We start from the raw sequence: 22,996 nt of genomic DNA on the forward strand, positions 1-22,996 counted from the left end.
CAAGGCCGCGCTTAGTGTCCTCAGTGCAGGATAGTGCTCCAATCTCTTGACCCCCTCTCCCCACCCCACTGATGCAACCCCGGACCCTTCAAAGCTCAAGGTCCTTGGTCCTCCACACCCCACCTCACACAGGCAGGGCACCCACCGGGCCTGATTCCGGCATGGGCAAAATGCCAGCTTGGCACTTGTACCCTGGTAATGCCATCTGGGCACCCTACTTGACACATATTTGAAAAGTTCTGTTAAATGGAAGCGTTGGTTGCTCACTAAATAAGTAGGACTGCATTTTATGTGTGTGTGTTTTTAATGAACTGCAATTCACTCCTCATTAGGGCTCGGCTGTGAAGGAATTTACCAAAAAAATGGAACACTATCACGAGTTAACCAGCTTTTGGATCAATTTCGAAAAGATGCCAGAAATGTGAAGCTGAGAATTGGGGAACATCAGCTGGGTGATGTAACGGATGTAATGAAGAGATTTCTGTTTGAAATAGATGATGCTCTACTCACCAAGGAACTATATCCATATTGGTTGTCTGCATTAGGTAATATAAAGCAATTATCTCTTCCATGGTTTTTGAATCTATTTTCTGTGATGTAAAACAAAAAAAATTATGCTTATTCTACAAAGAGGTCAAACCATCTTAATGTGACATATAAATCCATTTCATCACCTGACCAGGGCAGTATGTATCTGTATTAATATTATTAGTCTGCTATTCCACCCGTTGCTTCAGACACACTGTATGTTTGTATGAACATTTTCAAAGCTTCTTCCTTCATCTTCATACAGCACAACTGATGCTGTTATGCTGCTGCATAATTCTTCCTTCATTAGAAACCTCTCCCCTCCACCACCGGGTAGGACATTTTCAGATGAGCCAATGTGCAGTGGCCGCCCACCCAAAATACAGAAACTTACTGACCATGGAATCGAAGTAAAGTTAACATATGGACTGCAGTGAAATCCTACTCCACACACCTTCCACCACCATAGAAGTTTGCAAGGAATTCCTTGACTTTCATGCCATAAGATAAGCCATTCTTGTCAAACCAAGGTTCCTTTGTTATCCGATACATCCTCAATGTTTGATTAAACCGCTAATTTGTACACCATTATCAGAAAATTCGATGCACAGTTTCTCTTTTGGAATTTCTGGGAACACAGAATAAATATACTGGCTAAACTTTGCATTTATGAATATCATTTATCAAATGTTCATTTTGCATTTAAATTCTTCATATGTTTGTTATCATGCTTGTGGAAATTCTTGTGTACAAGTTGATACATAATGGTGGTTTTCTCAGATTATATTGGATTGTAGCCACCTGGGTTGGCCACTTCCCGATTCCAAAATGGAGGCCCGCAAAGAATACAGGGAAAAGTGGTCAGGCACAGGGAAACAAGTAGGTACAAGGTTTCCTGTGTATTAAGACTTTCAGAAACTCAGACAGAACTGAAACCAGCAACCATCTACATATTAATGAGCAATCCACAGGAACAATTAGATACATTGAAATAATCGGGACCAAACCAGACTCCCCGGCGCCAGCGGGAGCCAGGACAAAGGAAGGCCAACGGACACATAGGAACCGCCCAGCGATCAGGGAATAGCTCCAGTATTGGAGAAATCGATTCAAACGATTGGGACTTGGTCCAATTCATTGGGACCATGTCCGGGGTCTGCCCAAAAGGGCTCGAAACCCCTGGGGACTATAAAACAGAGTCCCCAAGTTCAATTCGGCCTTTTTGGCAGGGTCTCTCAGCAGCTCGAAACAACTCTTCACCGTGACTCTCAACAAGGAGGGACCTGCCTAGCAGCTGCACCAACCAAGTAAGTCTCCAGTTAACGCACGCTACGAGATAGGCGCTCCTAGCTACTAGTCCATACCAGCTTGAAGCCTGCAGACTCCGAATCGAACGAAAGGCCATTGTTCCCCTGACCTGGTGGGCCATTTCCAAAGCTAAGTATAGGCCTTTTAGTGTTAGAGATAGTCTAGTAAGTAGAGTTTTATGCATGAGTAGTGATTAACTGTGTGTATAATAAATGTGTTTTGGTTTGAAACTTACTAACTGGTGTATTGAGTTATTGATCAGCACTTGACCTTTAACCTCGTGGTGGTATAAAGATACAATGTCTAAAGAAAAAAATTGTGTTTAAAAATATACTCTGTGCCATGCATATATAAATATATATACTTAATATATATTTATACAAGTTTTATTTTTATAAGTTGCGTAGGTCACATTTGATGTGACCTGGCGACTCTAGAGCAAAGGTTATTAAAAAAGAGCAATTAAGCAAAAGCACAACGAGCAACAGGATAACAAATGTGACCTACGCAACTTATAAAAATAAAACTTGTATAAATATATATTAAGTATATATATTTATATGTGCATGGCACAGAGTATATTTTTAAACACAATTTTTTTCTTTCGACATTGAAGAATTTGCATACAGATAGGGTGTTAAAAGCATCAAAATGCGAATGTGTCTGGAACCTCCTTCAGTCCGTCAACTGCCTTGTTTAACTTGAGCTCAGCATTAGTGGTTGTATGCAAACATCTGGGAAAGGCAGGTCACCTATCAGCACATGCTAATTACTCAGCACATCTGTGGTTTTCCTGCAATTCCTGAAAACTGTCAGTGAAAACGAGAACAACAACAATGAGGGGGCTGACTGAAACTCCTCAAAATACTTCAATAAACATTCAGTGCTCACAGCTGCTCTCTTACCTGCAGATAGAGAATGGTTTGTTCACAATATTTTTATTGTGAGTTTACATTTTTCACTTTGGAGCTTTTCTGAATCACATCATGATAGATGGTGCTTTGCCTGCTTAAAATTAGACTTCAGGCTAGGAGTAATATGGCCAGCAGCCTGCTCTTCAAAGTTCTACAACTGCATCTTTAGGTGCCTAGATAGATCTGGAGGTTCCCTTCAGTCAGAACCAACAAGAGCTATGGTTGACCTCCAACCACCAAAATCATCTTCCTTTGCGCCAGTATGACTCCAACCAGTCGAGAGTTTTCATTCGCTTTTCCGGTGACTCCAGTTTTGCTCGTGCTCCTTGCTGTCGTATTTGGTCAGATGCTGCCTTGATGTCAAGAGCAGCCACTCTGACCTCACCTCTGGCATTCAGCTCTTTTGTCCATGTTTGATCCATAGCTGTAATGAGGTCAGGAGCTGTGTGATCCAGGCGGGTTATTGCTAAATATGTGCTGCCTTGTTAGCACTGTTGATAACTCCTTCCATCACTAGGCTGATGATGGAGAGTAGACTGATAGGGTGGTAATTGGCCACGTTGGATTTGCACAATATTGTGCAGCAGTGAGGTTTGGATCTGCAAGGTGAGGTTTATCGAGCAGAGGCTCCTAGAGGATCCTGAGGAGGAGGAAATGATGAAGAGGAAGGTGATGAGGATAACGAAGTACCGGCTGTTCACATTTCTGCTTGGGTTGCCCCTGTTAATGCAAGAATCACTTGGGTTGCAGCGATGGGCCAATGTCATGCAACCAACCACTCCTCCTGCCTTGCTTAATGTCACTAACACCAAGCAGTCCTAAAAACAGCCAACCAGGCACACCTTCAATCAATTAAATAAGTAAAAAACTACGGATGCTGGAACCTGAAACAAGAACAGAAGACGCTGGAAAAACTCAGCAGGCATGCATCTATGATAGATGCTGGCGGACCTGCTGAGCTTTCCCAGATCACTCCTTGCGTATTCCGCCCATTTGGTCCCTGGTAATTTAAGTCTTTCCATTCATCATCAAACAAGTTAAAATCAATTTGTCACCAAACACAAGGTGGAATTTGGCTGAAAATAATAGATTTGCGTGATTCTACTAAGGAACAGAAACTTTGCTGGGGGGTTGTATTGTAGGCCTGGTGGGATGCACGCCTTTTTCTTTCCCACGTTTTGGGTCGAGGGGCGGGGTTTAAGTTGGAAGCGCGGGCTTTTTCCCGCGCTGGAGGCGGAATGGGAGGGGTCTGTACCGTTCGGGGGGAGTGGCGGTTGGGTTACACCGGGGGGGGGGGGGGGGGGGGGGGGGTCGTTGGGGTGGCGGGAGTAGACGGGGTCAGCAGAGTCGGCTGACTTACGGAAGTACAATGAGAGGGGCAACGCAGCTAGGGGGGCCCTAGCTTGGTGGGGGGGGGGAGAGGTACCGGGTTGCTGCTGGAAGGGCCGAAGAGGAACAGATGGTGCTGGGGGGGGGGGGGATGGGGATCTGCCACCATGGGGAACGGGCCGTGTGGGTACTGTGGGCACGTGGTGGGCCGAGGGAAAGTTATGGCTGACCAGCGCAGAGGGAGGGGGAATAGCCCCCCGATTCGACTGGTCACATGGAATGTAAGGGGTCTAAATGGGCCGGTCAAGCGGGCACCAGGTGATTGCGCACTTTAAGGGGCGAGGGGTGGATGTGACTATGCTCCAGGAAACGCACGTTAGGGTGGCGGATCAGGTTAGGCTGAGAAGAGGGTGGGTTGGACAAGTGTTCCATTCGGGGTTAGATGCGAGGAACTGGGGTGTGGCGATTTTAGTGGGAAAGAGCTTGTCATTTGTGGCGTCGAGCGTGGAGGCGGATAGCTGTGGCAGATGTGTAATGGTGAGTGGTAGACTCCAAGGGAACGGATGATGCTGGTTAATGTGTACGCCCCAAATTGGGACGATGCAGGTTTCATGCGGCGCATGCTGGGCCGGATTCCAGATCCTGAGACGGGGGGGGCTTGATATTGGGAGGAGATTTTAATACAGTGCTGGACCCAACACTGGATCGTTCTAGGTCCAGGACCGGTAAGGGGCCAGCGGCGGCCACAGTGCTGAGGGGTTTCATGGACCAGATGGGAGGGGTAGACCCTTAGAGGTTTATGAGGCCGGGGGGCAGGGAGTTCTCGTTCTTCTCCCATGTCCATAAGGCTTACTCCCGGATTGACTTTTTTGTCTTCGTCAGAGCATTGATTCCGAGTGTGGTAGGGGCGGAGTATTCGGCGATAGCATATCAGACCACGCTCCGCATTGGGTGGACCTGGAGCTGGGGGAGGGGAAGGACCAACGCCCGCTGTGGAGGTTAGAGGTGGGGCTGCTGTCGGATGAGGAGGTATGTGGGCGGGTGCGGAGGTGTGTAGAGGGGTATTTGGAAACTAATGACAATGGGGAGGCGCAGGTGGGGGTGGTCTAGGAGGCGTTGAAGGCGGTGGTTAGGGGGGAGCTGATTTCTATTAGGGCACACGGAGAGATGGGAGAAAAAGGAGAGGGAGAGGTTGATGGAAGAAATGGTAAGGGTGGACAGGAGGTACACGGAGGTCCCAGAAGAAGGGCTTTGGAGGAAGAGTCGTAGTCTCCAAGCGGAGTTTGATATATTGACCACCCGGAAAGCGGAGGCGCAGTGGAGGAAGGCGCAAGGGGCGGTATATGAGTACGGGGAGAAGGCAAGTCGGATGGTGGTCCATCAGCTCCGGAAGCGGGAGGCGGCGAGGGAGATAGGGCGAGTTAGGAACGGAGGAGGGAGTCTGGTGTGGAGTGCAAGGGACATTAACGGAGTGTTCAGACCTTCTATGAGGAATTGTACCGGTCAGTGCTCCCTGGGGAGGAGGGTGGGATGGACCGCTTTTTGAACAAGCTGGAGTTCCCGAGAGTAGGGGAGGAGCGGGCGGAGGGTCTGGGGGCGCCAGTCGAGTTGGAGGAACTGATAATGCGATGGGGAGTATGCAGTCAGGGAAGGCACCGGGGCCTGACGGGTTCCCGGTGGAATTTTACAAGAAGTTTTCAGACCTGTTGGGCCCCTTGTTAGTGAGGACCCTGAATGAGGCAAGGGAGGGGGGAGCACCGGCGGTACGCGGACGATTTTTGCTGTACATTGCAGATCCGGCGGGGGGTTGCCAGAGGTGATGGGGATTCTGGGGGAGTTTGGAGACTTCTCTGGGGAAGAGTGAGCTGTTTGTGGTGCATATGGGGGACCAGGAGAAAGAGATAGGAGAGCTCCCGCTGAAAAGGGCAGAGAGGAGCTTCAGATACCTGGGAGTCCAGATAGCCAGGAGCTGGGGGGCCCTGCATAGGTTAAACTTCCCAAGCTTGTGGAGCAGATGGAGGAGGAGTTCAGGAGGTGGGATGTGTTTCCACTCTCCCTAGCGGACAGCGTCCAGTCGGTTAAGATGACGGTGCTCCCGAGGTTTCTGTTCTTCTTCCAGTGTGGAAGAATGTTACCCATTATGGTCCCGAAGGCTTTCTTTAGGAGGGTTAACAGGATATTACGGGGTTTGTGTGGGCGCAGAATACCCCGAGGGTGAGGAGGGAATTCTTGGAGCGAGGCAGGGAAGTGGGTGGATTGGCGCTGCCCAACCTGTGTGGGTATTACAGGGCTGCGAACGTGGCAATGATTCGTAGGTGGGTGATGGAGGGGGATGGAGGCGGCGTCCTGTGTGGGCACGAGTTTGGAGGCGCTGGTGACGGCCCCGTTGCCGTTCTCCCCGGCAAGGTACTCTACACCTCCAGTAGTGGTGGCTACCCTCAAAATCTGGGGGCAGTGGAGGCGGCATAGGGGGGAAGTGAAGGCCTCGCTTTGGTCCCCGATACCAGTTCGTACCAGGGAGGATAGATGGAGGGTTTCTGAGTTGGCATAGGGCAGGTATCAGGCGGATGGGGGACCTCTTTCTCGACAGGAGGTTTGCGATCTTAGAGGAGTTGGGGGGGAAGTGGGGTCTCCCCCCAGGGAATACCTTCAGGTATATGCAGATTAGGGCATTTGTTAGGCGGCAGGTGGCGGAGTTTCCGCTATTGCCGCCAAGGGGGGTCAGGATAGGGTGCTCTCGGGGACGTGGGCTGGTGAGGGTAGGATCTCTGCAATTTATCAGGTGATGCAGGAGGGGGAGGAGGCCTCGGTGGAAGAGCTGAAAGCAAAGTGGAAGGAGGAGTTGGGGGAGGATATTGAGGAGAGGACGTGGGGGACGCCCTGGGAAGGGTGAATTCCTCCTCCTCTTGTGCACGGCTTAGTCTAATCCAACTAAAGGTGCTGCATAGGGCGCATATGACTGGGACCATGCTGAGCCGGTTCTTTGGGGGTGAGGACAGGTGTGGCAGGTGCTCGGGGAGCCCAGCGAATCACACCCACATGTTCTGGGCGTGTCCGGCATTGGAGGGTTTCTGGAAGGGGGTGGCGGGGGACCTTGTCTAAGGTGGTTGGTTCCAGGGTCGAACGGGTTGTTACGGGGATTTGTTCTCATGGTTTTATGCTTATTTCCTTTTCTTGTTGTTAATTTATTGTTTTTGTATTGGAGGGGAGGCGTTACTGTTTTTCTTTGTTGGGATAAAATTTGTTGTTGAAAATCGGAATAAAATTTATTTTTAAAAAATGGAACAGAAACTTTGCGATGTAAAATTGTTCACTCACCATGTGCATCCACTTGTGCAATGATACATTTTTACTCTTTCTTTTCGTCTTGTCTCTGCATGATGTAACCCCTGTGATTTCAGCAAATGTTGAACTAGAGTTTTGAGATGCTATTAGCTGACTTCCACTGGATGCTAAAACCTGTGAAGGTTCTGTCAGAAACTGCTTCACCTGCATGTGTGGCAGCTGTTAGGCCACCCTGGGCTAGGGTACAGTCAATTCCAGCCACCCTTGATCTGGAGTGGCAACACAATTGAATTAACCAATAACTCAGGGAAAAATTTCCTTCGTCTTTTGCCCTTGGTTGCCCAATTATTAGTCAAGAATTGTAGACCAGAATTGTAAATTTGTACACAATTACTTATTATTTATTAAAACTATAAAGACATGTGCAGCAAATACAACTGGTTAACTATTACCTAATTCCTAAGCCCCCACTTTAACTTCCCCACCCTCTACACACACACAAGACAGACAAACACAAACGAGAGGAAAGGGGTGTAAAAAATGATAAGTAAAAGATAAGAGTCTTTGTTTCAGATGGTTGTTTCTAGAACACTGTCCTTCAAACCAGGCTCTCAGGTCAAGATTTCTCCTTTCCAGCCTGTAACGGTTTTCACTGTTGATTCATTCAGGTCTCTGCAGTTTTAGAAATATAGCAACTCAAAGCCTTTCTGGAGCGAGAGAGAAGGTCCTTTTCCCTGAATCTCCAGGAACTTTGATTTCCTTAGATCTCTGGAAATAATTCCCCTCAGGCAAAATCCAATCACCACCTATCAGGCAGAATACGGCTTCTCGGCCAATTCATTGACCACCAGCCAACCAATCAAATAGAGTCCCTCACCATTCCCCGGCTGCCAAAAAGTCTGAGTTCTCCGGTTCGAAAACTAGCAGCACCAAATACTATGTTACAACTTCTTGAATTCCTAATTCTCTCTGCTGCTTGACTCAAAATACATGTCCATTGAGCAACCATGGATCAACATGTTAACAGCAAAAATAAAGGGGAAATAAGGGAGTCATCAGAAAGGCCCCTTACACAACTAGGGCTGGAGTTTACAATGACTGAGAAGTGGAATAAGTTATGCAGAGTTTACACTTGAATTTCACCCTTTGCCATCAAATCGCTGGCTTTGAAAGCAGGCCAAGGCAGGCCAGCAGCACGGTTCAATTCCCGTACCAGCCTCCCCGAACAGGCGCCGGAATGTGGTGACTGGGGGCTTTTCACAGTAACTTAATTGAAGCCTACTTGTGACAATAAGTGATTTTAATTTCATTTCACTCTTGTGAACCATCAGTGCGAGTTTTCTACCAAATTGCTGGAGAACACTGGCTACCTTTCATTGTGACATCGTAAGGTTATGGCTCAGGTATTTTGTTTATTCGTTATGGGGATCTGGGCGTCGCCAGATTGGCCAGCATTTATTGCCCTTCCCTAATGGCCCTTGAACTGAGTTGCTTGCCAGGCCATTTCAGAGGACATTTAAGAGTCAACCACATTGCTGTGGATCTGCAGTCACATGTAGGCCAGACCTGGTAAGAATGGCAGATTTACTTCTCTAAAGGACATTAGTGACCCAGATGGATTTTTACAACAATTGACAATGGTTTCATGGTCATCATTAGACTTATAATTCCAGATTTTTATTGAATTCAGATTTCACCATTTGCCTTGGTAGGATTCGGACACAATTCTCAGAGCATTGCCCAGGATCTCTAGATTACTAGTCCAGTGACAATAACACGACATACCCTCATTCTATGTAATGCTGTTGATGTGAGGGTGCATGGGCATGGTCAAGGTGTGCATGCTCTCCTTAGATTTTCCACAAAATTGGCCACTTGGCCTCTGCAAAAATAAATTATTTCAATGCCCTATAACATCAGCCCACTCATATATTTGAGGTGGACTCCTGCACTCTCTCTGCAATCATAGTTGGGATGCTAGGAAGGCCTGTTTGTGCATTGCATATTCCCTGTTACTCTTCATTGATTTTCATCAACAATCTTTAAGGTACGCTTGGTGCCCAGTTGAGCAGAGCTTGGAAAGCATTATGTCCTCCAACATAGGCTGTCTACATCAACTCTTGCTCATTTCTGAAGTGTGAGTATTTGAGTTGGTCCATGGTGAGCATGAGTCTTGTACTTGTGCATCCTCAAAAGGAATCACCTCCAATGCAAAGTCTGGGAAGTTCATGGACTCATGAATGCCCCAGCAGAGCAAAATTTAATGAATTAGTACTGGCAAGGCAACAGAAACGCAACCTAATATTATAAAGCTTGTGGTGTTCTTTGTGTTGCTTAATTCATTGGCGTAGTATTCACAAAGACCACAAAATAGCTTTAACTTGAACAAAGCTATAAATTTATTAACACTACAAATTTGGATTCGACACATACTCCTAAATAATACACAGTTGATTATTAACATATAATCTACACTCATCCAAATTAATCTCTGTACGACTATAAACTGTGATCTGCTCTTACTCACACTATCTTTCCTTCAGTCTGTCTCGAGCTAATTCCTTCACTTTTCTCCCACAAGGCTCAGCATCAATGTTTTATATACTTGTAACTCTAGCTCCATCCAGTGGCTGTTCTCAGTCATTTAATTAACCCTTGCAGTTCTTACATTTATTGTACCAGAAAGCTGACTGTATTTTTCACTCTGAAATCAATCATTGTGAGAGTGCTTTATGGCATGTGGCTCGTTGAATTCCCTTTACGGTTCCAATCCATTTCCACCACTTTTGTAGGTTCTGAGGGAACACTTTGCAACTGTACTATTCTTTTATCATCTGTTTTGTTTACTGGAGCAGCCTTTCCCAAAAAATCTCTAGCTGTCCCTATTACTATCACTGATTTAACTTTCATCTTCCAACAATTTCCACATGTCCCTTCTTACATCAATGAAAGCATACTGGCTTTGTTACATCACTTTTATCTCCTACATTATCATTTTTATTGTACAGAACCAATTCTCTTAAACCATGTAACCAGCCTTTCTTTAGCCAGTTTATATTTTTTAATGTATTTCTTTCTTTGAAGCTCTCTGTCTCTTTCTTCCTTTGCTCACTTCCCTTTCAGGAATTCAGTTTTAAGCTTCTGCATCTCCATTTCTTTCCAATTCGAGTAGCTTCATTTATTTTTCCATTTCAGGCTGCTTTATCTGAAACTGAATTCTCGTCAACGTGTACTGTGTTCTCCTGAGTTGGGTCATTTTGTTTGAGATTTACGGATTGTTTTTCGCTGGCTTTTTGAGAGAGATCCACACCACTATTCACCCAAATTGAGTCATTTGTGGGGGCGTTTTGGAGTGAGTTTCTCCCTGATCAAGTTCACACAGAATGTTTTTCAGTACTGTGGATCTGAACTTGCCAGTGAGACCGGCTCCGCAGAGATTGGTGTGCCATTTGAAAGGGTGCACTATTCTCTAAGTGAATTCGAGGAGCCACACAACGCCCCCACCCATGAGAAATGTCACCCTTTGCACACATGGGCATCACCCCCCATAACACCTATGTGAGAACACCATTCTATGGGGTGACTGAGGGCATCTCCCTTTTTAGGACTTCCACTCTTCACCCCCCGACCTTTATGAGGCCCCTTCATATCTGGCCCTATCAGTGCCATTCTGACACCCGGGAATCCTGGAAATGTCATCCAGGTACCGTGCAAGTGCCTCCTGACTGGGCACCTTTGCAGTGCCAGGGTGGCATTGCCAAGTGCCTGCGTGCCAGAAGGAGAGCCAGGGAGCCACCCTGACCTTTCTCCATCCACGCAGGGGTCTCCAATGTCCTGGTAGGCCCCCCCAGGTGCTGTTAGGCCTGCTCCACATTTGTGTGGCTCAGTACTGAACGGCGCCTGGTCCAGGACCCGCTGGCCAGGCTGCTAGTTCCCAAGCCCCAGGAGAATATGGCACAAGGGCTCATTTAAACCTAAATATCTGGATCTCGCCCAACGCAGGCGAGATCAGATCGTGATGTCTCTTGAGGTTTGGATGAATCTCGCAAGTCATCTCAAACGTCGAGAATCTTGCGAGAGGCGCCTCATAAGATTCATAGGCCTTGTTGCATCAGCTGGTCGGGCACGTTGAGGCCATTAAATCACACCCACTCTCTTTCCTATGATCTAACATCAAGAACTAACATGAGTAAAAGAAGAATTGACAGGCAAATTGTGTTTGATTATAAGCAGTAAAAACTGTAAATTGGTCATTAAATGGCAGTTAGAGCTCAGACAGATCATACAAATTGGCTCAGCGGCCAACTCAAATTTTGCTGAGCACACTGAGCCAAACATTCCTTCAAACTTTGTCTTCCTCACAAAGAATATCAGTTGTTCCCCTTTCCAGGAGCAAATCTGATGCCAGCATACAGAAGCGCACCACCAATCCGGCTTCCATGGGACGGTGTTCATTACAAATGCTGTACATCTGCAGAACCCCCTCAAACTAGCCTGAATAGTGTAGATCCACCATGGTTAGCTTCAGGAAACTGAAAAAGCTGCATAAACGTACTCTCAGCTTTTGGATTTGGACCCTGTCTTCTTCAGTCATCTCCAGCTTGCCTCTGCTGCATCACTGGACTCATCAATTGTTACTGCTCAGCATGGACTGATTTTTGTCCTTTTATTATCTTTCAACGAGCTTAATTTGCCCAGAAACTTTAGTTCCCAAACCTCCATTTCTTTTTTCTTCCTTAGAAACTGGGAGGGCCGGTCTACTTTCTATTTTTACCTGTTCTGTCTCCGCTTCTGCTTCCCTTTTCAGTTTAGTATCTGTTTTGGTTAGGGTCTGCCACAAACTGAATTCAAATGCACAGAATCCCTCACATCCCCCCGCTGCATGTGGCTACTGTGCCAGCGGTTCCTCTTCGTGTGTTCCCTTCTCCTGTAATTGGAGAAATAACAGACGTATGAGTAAGTGTGGTGACATATGTTGACACGATGGATGGTGGGAACATCAATAACTCATTTATATAGCACCTTTAATGTGGTAGAATGTCCCAAGATGTGTCACATGGATGTTATCAAACAAACTGTGGTGCTGGGCCACATAAAGAGTTGTGAAGACAAATGAGCAAAGGCTCAGCCAAAGAAGTAGGATTTAGGTCTTACGGCGCACCTGAAGAGAAAAGAGAGTGGAGAGTTTTCCGACGGTAATTCCAGGGTTTAGGGTTTAGGCAAGATTGTGAACGGTGGAGCGATTAAAATCTGGGGTGCTCAAAATATCGGAATTAAAAGGGTGCGGTATCTCAGAGGTTTGTCGGGCCGGAATACCTTCAAGAGATAGGAAGGCCAAGGAGAGATTTGAAATTGAATTGAAAATGTTTTCATTAAAACATTGCCGTACTGGGATTCAATATGATTGTGAATAGAAGGACAGAGGTGATAGGTGAACAGAACCTTGTGTGAATCAGGGCACAAACAGCAGAGCTTTGGAATATGAGCGACCAGCCAGGAGTTGGGATAGTCGAGTCTAGAAGTAAGAAAGGCATGAAAGAGCGTTTTCTCTAAATCAAGACCATCCTAATCCATCATTAAAAGTTTCCCTCTTTGAACAAACTGTTAACTTCTTCAAGTTGTTGCTATAGCTTGGCCCTTTAAATGCATAAATTGAGATTGCCTCACATGGTGCTCATAAAAATCCACGGCAACACAATCGATGTCAGACCCAAAAACAAAACGATCATGAACTGGCACTCTGAAATTCCTTTCAATTCCCACGATTGTCCCCTCCATCCCACTTGTCTGTCTCAGTCCAGTAAATATCTGAAAATATAACAAATATTGCGGGTGCTGCCGTACACTCACAACAATGTAATCATATCATGAGTCGACTGAGACTACTCTGCTTCCCCTTCCTCATCACTGCTCACCATTCTTACAAACTAATAATCCAATTGGTATCCGGAACTAGCTTTTGTAAAAGCTGAGGGAGAAGATATAGGAGAGCCTTCATCTCGCTATGAAAGAATTAATTTGTTAGTCCACTAGCCAAAAGACTGTTTTTTATTCTTTATACACTTGCTTTATCAGTCGAACAATTACTTGAATTACCTTTTCGGGTGTTACACCAGGAGAAAATGGCATCAGACATGATTCTAACATTACATAAATGTATCAGACAGGTCTTTATGTCACTGTGTTTACTGACTTTTATCTGGTCACTTTCAGATAACTACGTTCTGCAGCCTGCACCTCATTAATTCTAATCAGCCTCTGACACCTGAGCAATTGCAATTTTGTACTTTGCAACAGAACATTACCTTCACTCCTTGATTTTTCTTTATTCATTCACGGGGTGTAAGCATCGCTGGCAAGGCCAACATTTGTTATCCATTCCTAACTGCTGTTGAGAAGGTGTGGTGAGCTGCCTTCTTGGATTTCTGCAATCCATCTGGTATAAATGGAAGGGTGTTCCAGGATTTTGACCCAGTGACAGTGAAGGAACGGTGATATATTTCCAAGTCAAGGTGGCGTGTGGCTTGAAGGGGAACTTGCAGGCGGTCGTGTTCCCATGCACCTGCTGTCTTTGTCCTTCTCCATGATATTAAAATAATCCAGACACTGAATCAACATCTTCGGCAAAATCTGATATATTCTTCCTTGTGCATATCTCATTCTGCACCCAGTTACATTGAAATCTGCCATTAGATTTGAGATATACCTTTTGTACGCACGCAGCCTAACAAGGGCGAAAACTATTACCACCGCCAATTTCAGTGGCAGCAGTAAATAAAGCAAAATTGTAATATTCAGTATATAATTATTAAACTTTGTGTATTACAAAGTATGAAGCTGAGTTTTTTCAAGTACTCTGTGAAAAGAATTATTATCTTCTGTGAGTCAGCCAGGCTGTCCATGTTCCCTTTGAGTGGAAGACTCGATAATGCACGACTCCACCAAACCCCACACATATATTGTAATTAACCTCTTATTTTTCACCACACACAGCCTCATCCCTGGCCCTACACCCTCACTCTCACTCACTCACTCACTCACTCTCGCTCACTCACTCAGCAGCCGCTCTCCTGGGACAAAGAATCTGTACACCGGGCAGACAGGAGCAGAAACACAAAAAGGTTTGAAACTAGCGTTCACCTTCACGGCTTAACCAAGTTATATCATTTTTTTTCTCAGTCAGTGACTGAGTCTGCCACTGAGATTTTCCAACCACTGCCTGCACTGAGTCAGTGACAAAGATCCTGGGCCCACTCAAACCTACCAGTTTGTGATGCTAAAGGATGCTTTGGGCTTGCCATACAACCAGTACTGGAATTAATCCATTGGGTGCAGTGCTGTCCAGCCAGATCCTCAAGGCAGGGGTGTCTCCCATACAGTCACCATTGCTGCCTTGGAGGAGGGTGAGCTTGTGACCCCAAATGTAACTTCCGCAATCCAATCAGAGGTTGTGACTGACAGTTTTGAGAACCCTTAGGCTATACTCTCTCTTGTTGGAAATGGTCATTGCCTGGCACTCATGTGGTATAAATGTCATTTGTCTGTTTTCATCCCAAGACTGTAAGCTAGCTGGGACCTGCATGCAGGTTTTCTTTCATTATCTGAGAAATTGTAAATGGAATTGAACACTGCAATCATCAGTGAACAGCCTAATTGTGACTTTATGATGGAGGGAAAGGTTATTGATGAAGCAATTGAAGATGGTTGAGCTGAGGGCATCACCCTGAGGAAATCTGCAGTGACGTACAGTGGCAGCCATGTGCACCTTCTTTCAACATACCCAACAGGAACTCACCAAGGATCCTTCGGCAGCACCTACCAACCCCATGAAGGACATGAGCAGCAAATACCTGGGAACACAACCACTGGAGGCTCACCTCCAAGACACGCATCATCTTGACTTAGAAACATATCGCTGCTCCTTCACTGTCGCTGGGTCAAGATCCTGGAATTCCCTCCCTGATAGCACTGTGAATGTTCCAGCACCTCAGGGACTGCAGCAGTTCAAGAAGGCAGCTCACCACCACCTTCTGAAGGACAGCTACGAATGGGCAATAAATGCTGGCTTAGCCAGCAATGTCCACATCCCATGGGCGGAATTCTCCGACCCCCCGCAGGGTCGGGGAATTGCCCGGGGCCGGCGTAAATCCCGCCCCCACCGTGGCCGGAATTCTCCGCCACCCGGGAATCAGCGGAAGCGGGAATCATGTCCTGCCGATCGCCGTGCCCCCCCACGGCGATTCTCTGGCCCGCAATGGGCCGAACTGCTGCTGCTGACAGGCCTCTCCCGCAGGCAGGAATTGGAGCACCTCTGGTTCTGGCGGGATTGGCGGCGCGAGCGGGACCCCGGGGTCCTGGGGGGGGCGCGGGCCAGTGCCGTGGGGGCACTATTTTTCTTCCGCCGCCGCCACATCCTCCACCATGGCAGAGGCGGAAGAGACCCCCTCCACCGCTCATGAGCTGGAGGTGACATCAGCGGCCGCTGATGCACCGGTGCATGCGCAGACCAGCGAAGGCCTTTCGGCCAGCCCCGACGTGGGGCGACGGGCGCCAAAGGCCGTTGGTGCCGGTTTTGGCACCGGCCGGCGGAGCAGAAACCACTCAGGCACGGGCCAAGCCCCTAAAGGTGCGGAGAATTCCGCACCTTTGGGGAGGCCCGACGCCGGAGTGGTTGGCGCCACTCTGCTACGCCGGGACCCCCCGCCCCGCCGGGTAGGGGAGAATCCTGGCCCATAAATGAATAAAAAGAATAACCATAGCCATCTTCCTTTGTGCACGTCATAACTCCCATCAGAGGAGAATTTTCCTCTTGATTCCCGTCGATTTCAGTTTTGTTAGGACTACTTGATGCCACACTCAGTCAAAAAGACTCTTGATGTGAAGGGCAATCACTGTCCCTTCACTTCTTGAATTCAGCTCTTTCGTCATTGTTGGACTGAGGTTCTAATCCAGTTGCCGAACAAGTGGACCTCGTCGAATCCATACTGTGTCAGTGAGGTTGAACAGTATTGTAGACACGACATTCTGTCACACTGCTGATAATTAAGATTAGGCTAAAAGGGTGATAATCAGATTAGATTTGTCCTGCGTTTTGAAGAAAGGACATACCTGGTCAATTTTCCACACATTGCATAGATGCCAGTGTTCTAGCTGTACTGGAACAACTGGGCTGGAAGCCATGCCTCTTTCCGGAGCCCACATACTCTTGATTGTGTAACTTGTTAAAATTCGTAATGCAAAGCAGATTTTTTTTCTCTACAAATGCTATGAGACTGCCAGCATTACAGGTGCTTTTTCTAATTTGTGCTAAAATGAGGACAAGCCAAGAAACAAAGTCCTTCACGCAACTTATAACTTCATATGTTTAAACTCCAGAGAAAGGTGGATAAACCTGAAACGGTTAAGCATTTTGTAAAATTGGTATTTAGCATTATCACAAACTTCGTGATTTCAAATTCTCCCCTTTTATGCTTTTGTTTAAATGTGCAACCCCCATCACATCTTTCACCTATTTTAGCTTCTATCATCAAAATAATATGTAATATATGTATTCATCCCTAGTTAAGTATTTCAATGCATCTCATTTTCAAATCCAAATACATCATGAATTTATGTTTGCATGTTTCCAGTGAATATTTTAAGAATGTAATTTTAGGAAAGGTTGCATTAGAGTGAGATGCAAACCCCAAACCACAAATCACAATGAGCTTCATAAATCACAAAGCCCCAGAGTGCAAAGGTATTTCATGTGTGCTCAGTGAGCTGCTGGATGAATTCATTGAAAGCTGAATCGCATAAAAGTTTTGTTTGTTTAGAGGAAAGTAGAAATTAACTCCCTGCAGAATTCTGCAAGCGAAACCTCCCATGCCTTAAAGTGCTTATAATCTCATTAAAATGAATTCACTGGAGCCCTGAGAGAACACACAACTCTCAGCAACCTGTTACCAATGTCACTGAGGGCACTGCTCTATAATGAGTTGTGCTCATGAAGGTGGTGTGTAATTTTACATCAAGGAAAGGCCAGTGTGGTAATCTCACTCGTCAGGCTTTTTTTAATATAATGTAGCAGTTTAGTCGTGTTGAGTCCGTTTAATGCATTGCCTTTTTCTGAACTTTCTGCCTGAGCTTAACCCCAACAATCTTTTGTCACTAGATGTACAAAATAAGAAGGAAAGACTGGAGAAGTACCGAATGTTAATACAAACATTACCACGTGTCAACCGGGTCACTCTTGCAGCCCTGATTGGTCACCTCTACAGGTGTGTGGAATTAGCATTTCTGTTGCTTTCAACATGAACAATATCTGCCCTTATTGCTCATATTTACCTTATCCATGTCATAAGCGGATAGACATGGAAAAGATCTCCACTTCAGAGGAAAAAAAGCACAATTTAACAGGTACTTTTCAGTTGAATAATGCAAATGATTGTCAGTTCATTTCTGGTCAGTAATTTCTACAGTTCATACAAACTGGGCATTAGGTACTGTTCCTCAAAAGGGTGACTGGAAGATCTACATAATTTACATGGACTGAAATTTTATGACTATTTCTGCCGGCGGGATCTTCCGGTCCTGCTGATGGCAACCCCCCACCGCTGGTTCCCCAGCAACCGAGAGGGCGAATAATGGGAAACCCTGTCGACAGCATTGGGACCGCAAAATCCACTGCTGGCCAGCCATGGGCCTCCGCCACTGCAAAACACGCTACAGAGGGGTGGAATATCCCATCCATGGTCTATACTTATTGCTAATATCACTAGTTGACTGACAATATAGCCTCCAAATTAAGGTCTGTCAAACCCTAGTTGTTTTTAGGATTTTTGGTCAGAACAGAAATAAATAAAAACAGAAAATGCTGCAAGGCAGACAGTATCTATGGAGAGAAATAGAGTTAGTATTTCAGGTTGATGACGAATCTTCATCAGTACTGTAATATCCTGCGTGGAATCTATAGGATGGGAATGCTTGTCTTCCCGTGCTCCTTGCGGACTACATGTTCCCCCACTAGGGACGGTGTATCTCAATTAACCCATGTAAGGCGCTGACCAGAAGAGAAACCTGGTAGTTTGTGTAAATAAAACTATGTTTCTTCCTTTACTCGGTGTAGCCTCCCCGTGGCCTTATTAAAAGAACCTGTGATCATGTTTGGATGAATGTCCAAGTATAAGTATGATCCCTATGAATTCCATGGAGAAATTCGCTGGCTGATTCCATTGTTGATGTTTCCGCAGCAGTGACCTCCCCTTCGAAATATTAGATCTCGCTGAAACCAGCTGAGGATCTGGATTCATATTCAGTTGTTTTCATTCCTCCTCCCCTGAAGGTGGTGTCTGATGCTGGAGAATAGATTCCGAATGCTGGAAGCCCTCGTACACTTAGTTCAGTGACCGATTCCGTGTCTGAATCCAGATAATACACATGAAAATTTTGTTTATTTGTGGGAAGCACCACATCCAGTCCTGATCCTGCCCTTAACCGTCATTGAGTGGTGGACTTCCAGCAGTAGCACCTGGTTAAAAAGTAGGACAATCCCGAATTATGTTTCTTCTATGTAATGGAACCTACGAGGGAACAAGTGGTCCTAGATCTTGTCCTGTGTAATGAGACAGGATTGATTAATGATCTCATAGTTAGGGATCCTCTCGGAACGAGCGATCACAATATGGTGGAATTTAAAATACAGATGGAGGGTGAGAAGGTCAAATCAAATACTAGTGTTTTGTGCTTAAACAAAGGAGATTACAATAGGATGAGAGAAGAACTAGCTAAGGTAGACTGGGTGCAAAGACTTTATGGTGGAACAGTTGAGGAACAGTGGAGAACCATCCAAGCGATTTTTCACAGTGCTCAGCAAAGGTTTATACCAACAAAAAAGGACAGTAGAAAGAGGGAAAATCGATCGTGGATATCTAAGGAAATAAGGGAGTATCAAATTGAAGGAAAAAGCATACAAAGTGGCAAAGATTGGTGGGAGACGAGAGGACTGGGAAATCTTTAAGGGGCAACAGAAAGCTACTAAAAAAGCTAGAGTAAGACAGATTATGAGAGTAAACTTGCTCAGAATATAAAAACAGATAGTAAAAGTTTCTACAAATATATAAAACAAAAAAGAGTGGCGAAGATAAATATTGGTCCTTTAGAGGATGAGTTTTAATAATGGGAGATGAGGAAATGGCTGAGGATGTGAACAGGTTCTTTGGGTCGGTCTTCACAGTGGAAGACACAAATAACATGCCAGTGACTGATAGAAATGAGGCTATGACAGGTGAGGACCTTGAGAGGATTGTTATCACTAAGGAGGTAATGATGGGCAAGCTAATGGGGCTAAAGGTAGACAAGTCTCCTGGCCCTGATGGAATGCATCCCAGAGTGCTAAAACAGATGGCTAGGGAAATTGCAAATGCACTTGTGATAATTTACCAAAATTCACTAGACACTGGGGTGGTCCCGGTGGATTGGAAATTAGCAAACGTGACACCACTGTTTTAAAAAGGTGGTAGGCAGAGAGTGGGTAATTCAGTGAGCTTAACTTCAGTAGTAGGGAAGATACTGGAATATATCATCAAGGAAGAAATAGCGAGGCATCTGGATAGAAATTGTCCCATTGGGCAGACGCAGCATGGGTTCATAAAGGACAGGTCGTGCCTAACTAATTTGGTGGAATTTTCTGAGGACATTACCAGAGCGGTAGATAACGGGGAGCCAATGGATGTGGTATATCTGGATTTCCAGAAAGCCTTTGACAAGGTGCCACACAAAAGGTTTCTGCATAAGATAAAGATGCATGGCATTAAGGGTAAAGTAATAGCATGGATAGAGGATTGGTTAATTAATAGAAAGCAAAGAGTGGGGATTAATGGGTGTTTCTCTGGTTGGCAATCAGTAGCTAGTGGTGTCCCTCAGGGATCTGTGTTGGGCCCACAATTGTTCACAATTGCAGATTTGGAGTTGGGGACCAAGGGCAATGTGTCCAAGTTTGCAGATGACACTAAGATGAGTGGTAAAGCAAAAAGTGCAGAGAATACTGGAAGTCTGCAGAGGGATTTGGATAGGTTAAGTGAATGGGCTAGGGTCTGGCAGATGGAATACAATGTTGACAAATGTGAGGTTATCCATTTTGTTAGGAATAACAGCAAACAGGATTATTATTTAAATGATAAAATATAAAAGCATGCTGCTGTGCAGAGAGACCTGGGTGTGCTAGTGCATGAGTCGCAAAAAGTTGGTTTACATGTGCAACAGGTGATTAAGAAGGCGAAAGGAATTATGTCCTTCATTGCTAGAGGGATGGAGTTTAAGATGAGGGAGGTTATGCTGCAATTGTATAAGGCATTAGCGAGGCCGCACCTGGAGTATTGTGTTCAGTTTTGGTCTCCTTACTTGAGAAAGGACGTCCTGGCCCTGGAGGGTGTGCAGAGGACATTCACTAGGTTAATCCCAGAGCTGAAGGGGTTGGATTATGAGGAGAGGTTGAGTAGACTGGGACTGTACTCTTTGGAATTTAGAAGCATGAAGGGGGATCTTATAGAAACATATAAAATTATGAAGGGAATGGATAGAATAGATGCGAGCAGGTTGTTTCCACTAGCAGATGAAAGCAGATCTAGGGGGCATAGCCTCAAAATAAGGGGAAGTAGATTTAGGACTGAGTTTAGGAGGAACTTCTTCACCGAAAGGGTTGTGAATCTATGGAATTCCTTGCCCAGTGAAGCAGTAGAGGCTACTTCATTGAATGTTTTTAAGATAAAGATAGATAATTTTTTGAAGAATAAAGGGATTAAGGGTTCTGGTGTTCGGGCCGGAAAGTGGAGCTGAGACCACAAAAGATCAGCCATGATCTCATTAAATGGTGGAGCAGGCTCGAGGGGCCAGATGGCCTACTCCTGGTCCTAGTTCTTATGTTCTGCACATTGAAGCCAAATTGCATTGTGCTGCTTTACTTACTACTTGTGAAGGGTTATGGTACATTTGACCGATCTGGTTAAGGCTCAAACCCATGCTCAAAAGCATAACTTACCATAAAATGCACAAATTCTCACTATCATGTTTCTCACAACAATATCGACGTAATAATAACCCATGGATCCATTCAGATAGTCACTGACAAATCAGGATGGGTTAGAATCCTTGTTTGCTGTAGCTGCTTACCCTTTTTGCCATAAATCCATCTTAGAAATCAGTCGTGGATCTCATTCAGTCTTGGATCTCATACACGTCTTTGAAGAATGTTTCCTATTATAAAAGAGATCTGTCTGATTTTGTTATTTAATCTGCTTTTCTGTGTAACACAATGTACCAGCTTACCAGTATGCAGATGGTCCGTCATACATCTTTCTGAATTCGGCACCAATCCAGTATGGTGCTCCTGCCATGCTACAAGGATACCTTGCAAGTTCATTGGAACTTGTCAGTCGTTAGCCCTGACAAGCATTTATCAACTTGGAACTGTATAACTTTGAAAGTAAAGAGACAGTCATCAGCTGTCAAATGAACAACTGGTAAATATCCTTCTTTCAGGAGCTAAGATTAAAGGGAAAGGAATAAAAAAAAGAGAGATCTCTTTAGAATTTTCATAGAATTCATAGAATTTACAGTGCAGAAGGAGGCCATTCAGCCCATCGAGTCTGCACCGGCTGTTGGAAAGAGCACCCGACCCTATCCCCATAACCCAGTAACTCCACCCAACACTAAGGGTAATTGCAATTTATCATGGCCAATCTACCTAACCTGCACACCTTTGGACTGTGGGAGGAAGCCGGAGCACCCGGAGGAAACCCACGCACACACGGGGAGGATGTGCAGACTCCGCACAGACAGTGACCCAAGCCGGAATTGAACCTGGAACCCTGGAGTTGTGAAGCGATTGTGCTATCCACAATGCTACCGTGCTGTCCAAGCAAACACTTTTAGCATCAAGATAATTTCTAATACAAACTCACTCAAGTACAACTGCCAGCATGAACAACCTGCGATAGAACAATTTGTCGTTTTGAGCTGAAATTCTTCTTGCTCAGGACCAAATAACCTTAGAAGTAAATGTTCTACAACAAGTTGAGTAGTCATTGGTAGACGCACAGCAGGAAGCTTATCAGTACTCTGTGTTGGAAGGCTGTACGTTTTTAGCTGGTTAAACTGCAGCAGTGCCTCTGTGCACACTTCGAGTGCTCTCTAACCCTTGGTTCCACCAACTTGTGCCTCGGATTTAAGCTTCGTATAGTTTGGGGAAGAGACACCATTTTGGGGACAAAAGTAAATGGTACAGATGCATATTTATCAGTAGTTTGGTTTGAAGACTTTGAAACTTGGTGATATATTTCCACAAGTGTCAGCTATTGAGCTAACCAAACAAAAACTTCATTAATAATTTACTTGAGATTAGATGTTAAATTTTAATTAAATTCTGTCCAGATTGATGAATTACTACTTTAATTCAAAATTTATAATCAAATGAGTTGCTGAGAACTTTGACATTGTGTAGGTTACATTTTTATTTTAAATTGGGCCCCAAGTATTTACGAGCCTTAATTGTATCTTCTTTATTAATGTTTGTGATATTTGTAATTCAAAAATATTCCCGACTTCTGTCTCTTAGGAATAGTATACTAAGTGCTTCTGTTTAAATTGGTTACAAT

The 22,996-nt window shown here is 45.3% G+C and overlaps 1 protein-coding gene across 5 annotated transcripts in view; it reads left to right on the forward strand.

The window, feature by feature from the left end:
- The window catches only part of zmp:0000000660 (arf-GAP with Rho-GAP domain, ANK repeat and PH domain-containing protein 2), a 494,698-nt gene that overhangs the window by 352,195 nt on the left and 119,507 nt on the right, over positions 1 to 22,996 (forward strand). For all 5 annotated transcript variants that reach the window (XM_038791442.1, XM_038791438.1, XM_038791439.1 and 2 more), the window contains exons 21-22: positions 333 to 545; positions 17,518 to 17,623. In XM_038791442.1, the coding sequence (XP_038647370.1) occupies positions 333 to 545; positions 17,518 to 17,623 (319 nt within the window). The remainder of the gene's footprint in view (positions 1 to 332; positions 546 to 17,517; positions 17,624 to 22,996) is intronic.

The sequence above is a fragment of the Scyliorhinus canicula genome, chromosome 3 (assembly GCF_902713615.1).
Source record: "Scyliorhinus canicula chromosome 3, sScyCan1.1, whole genome shotgun sequence".
In the NCBI taxonomy this organism is placed as follows: Eukaryota; Metazoa; Chordata; class Chondrichthyes; order Carcharhiniformes; family Scyliorhinidae; genus Scyliorhinus; species Scyliorhinus canicula.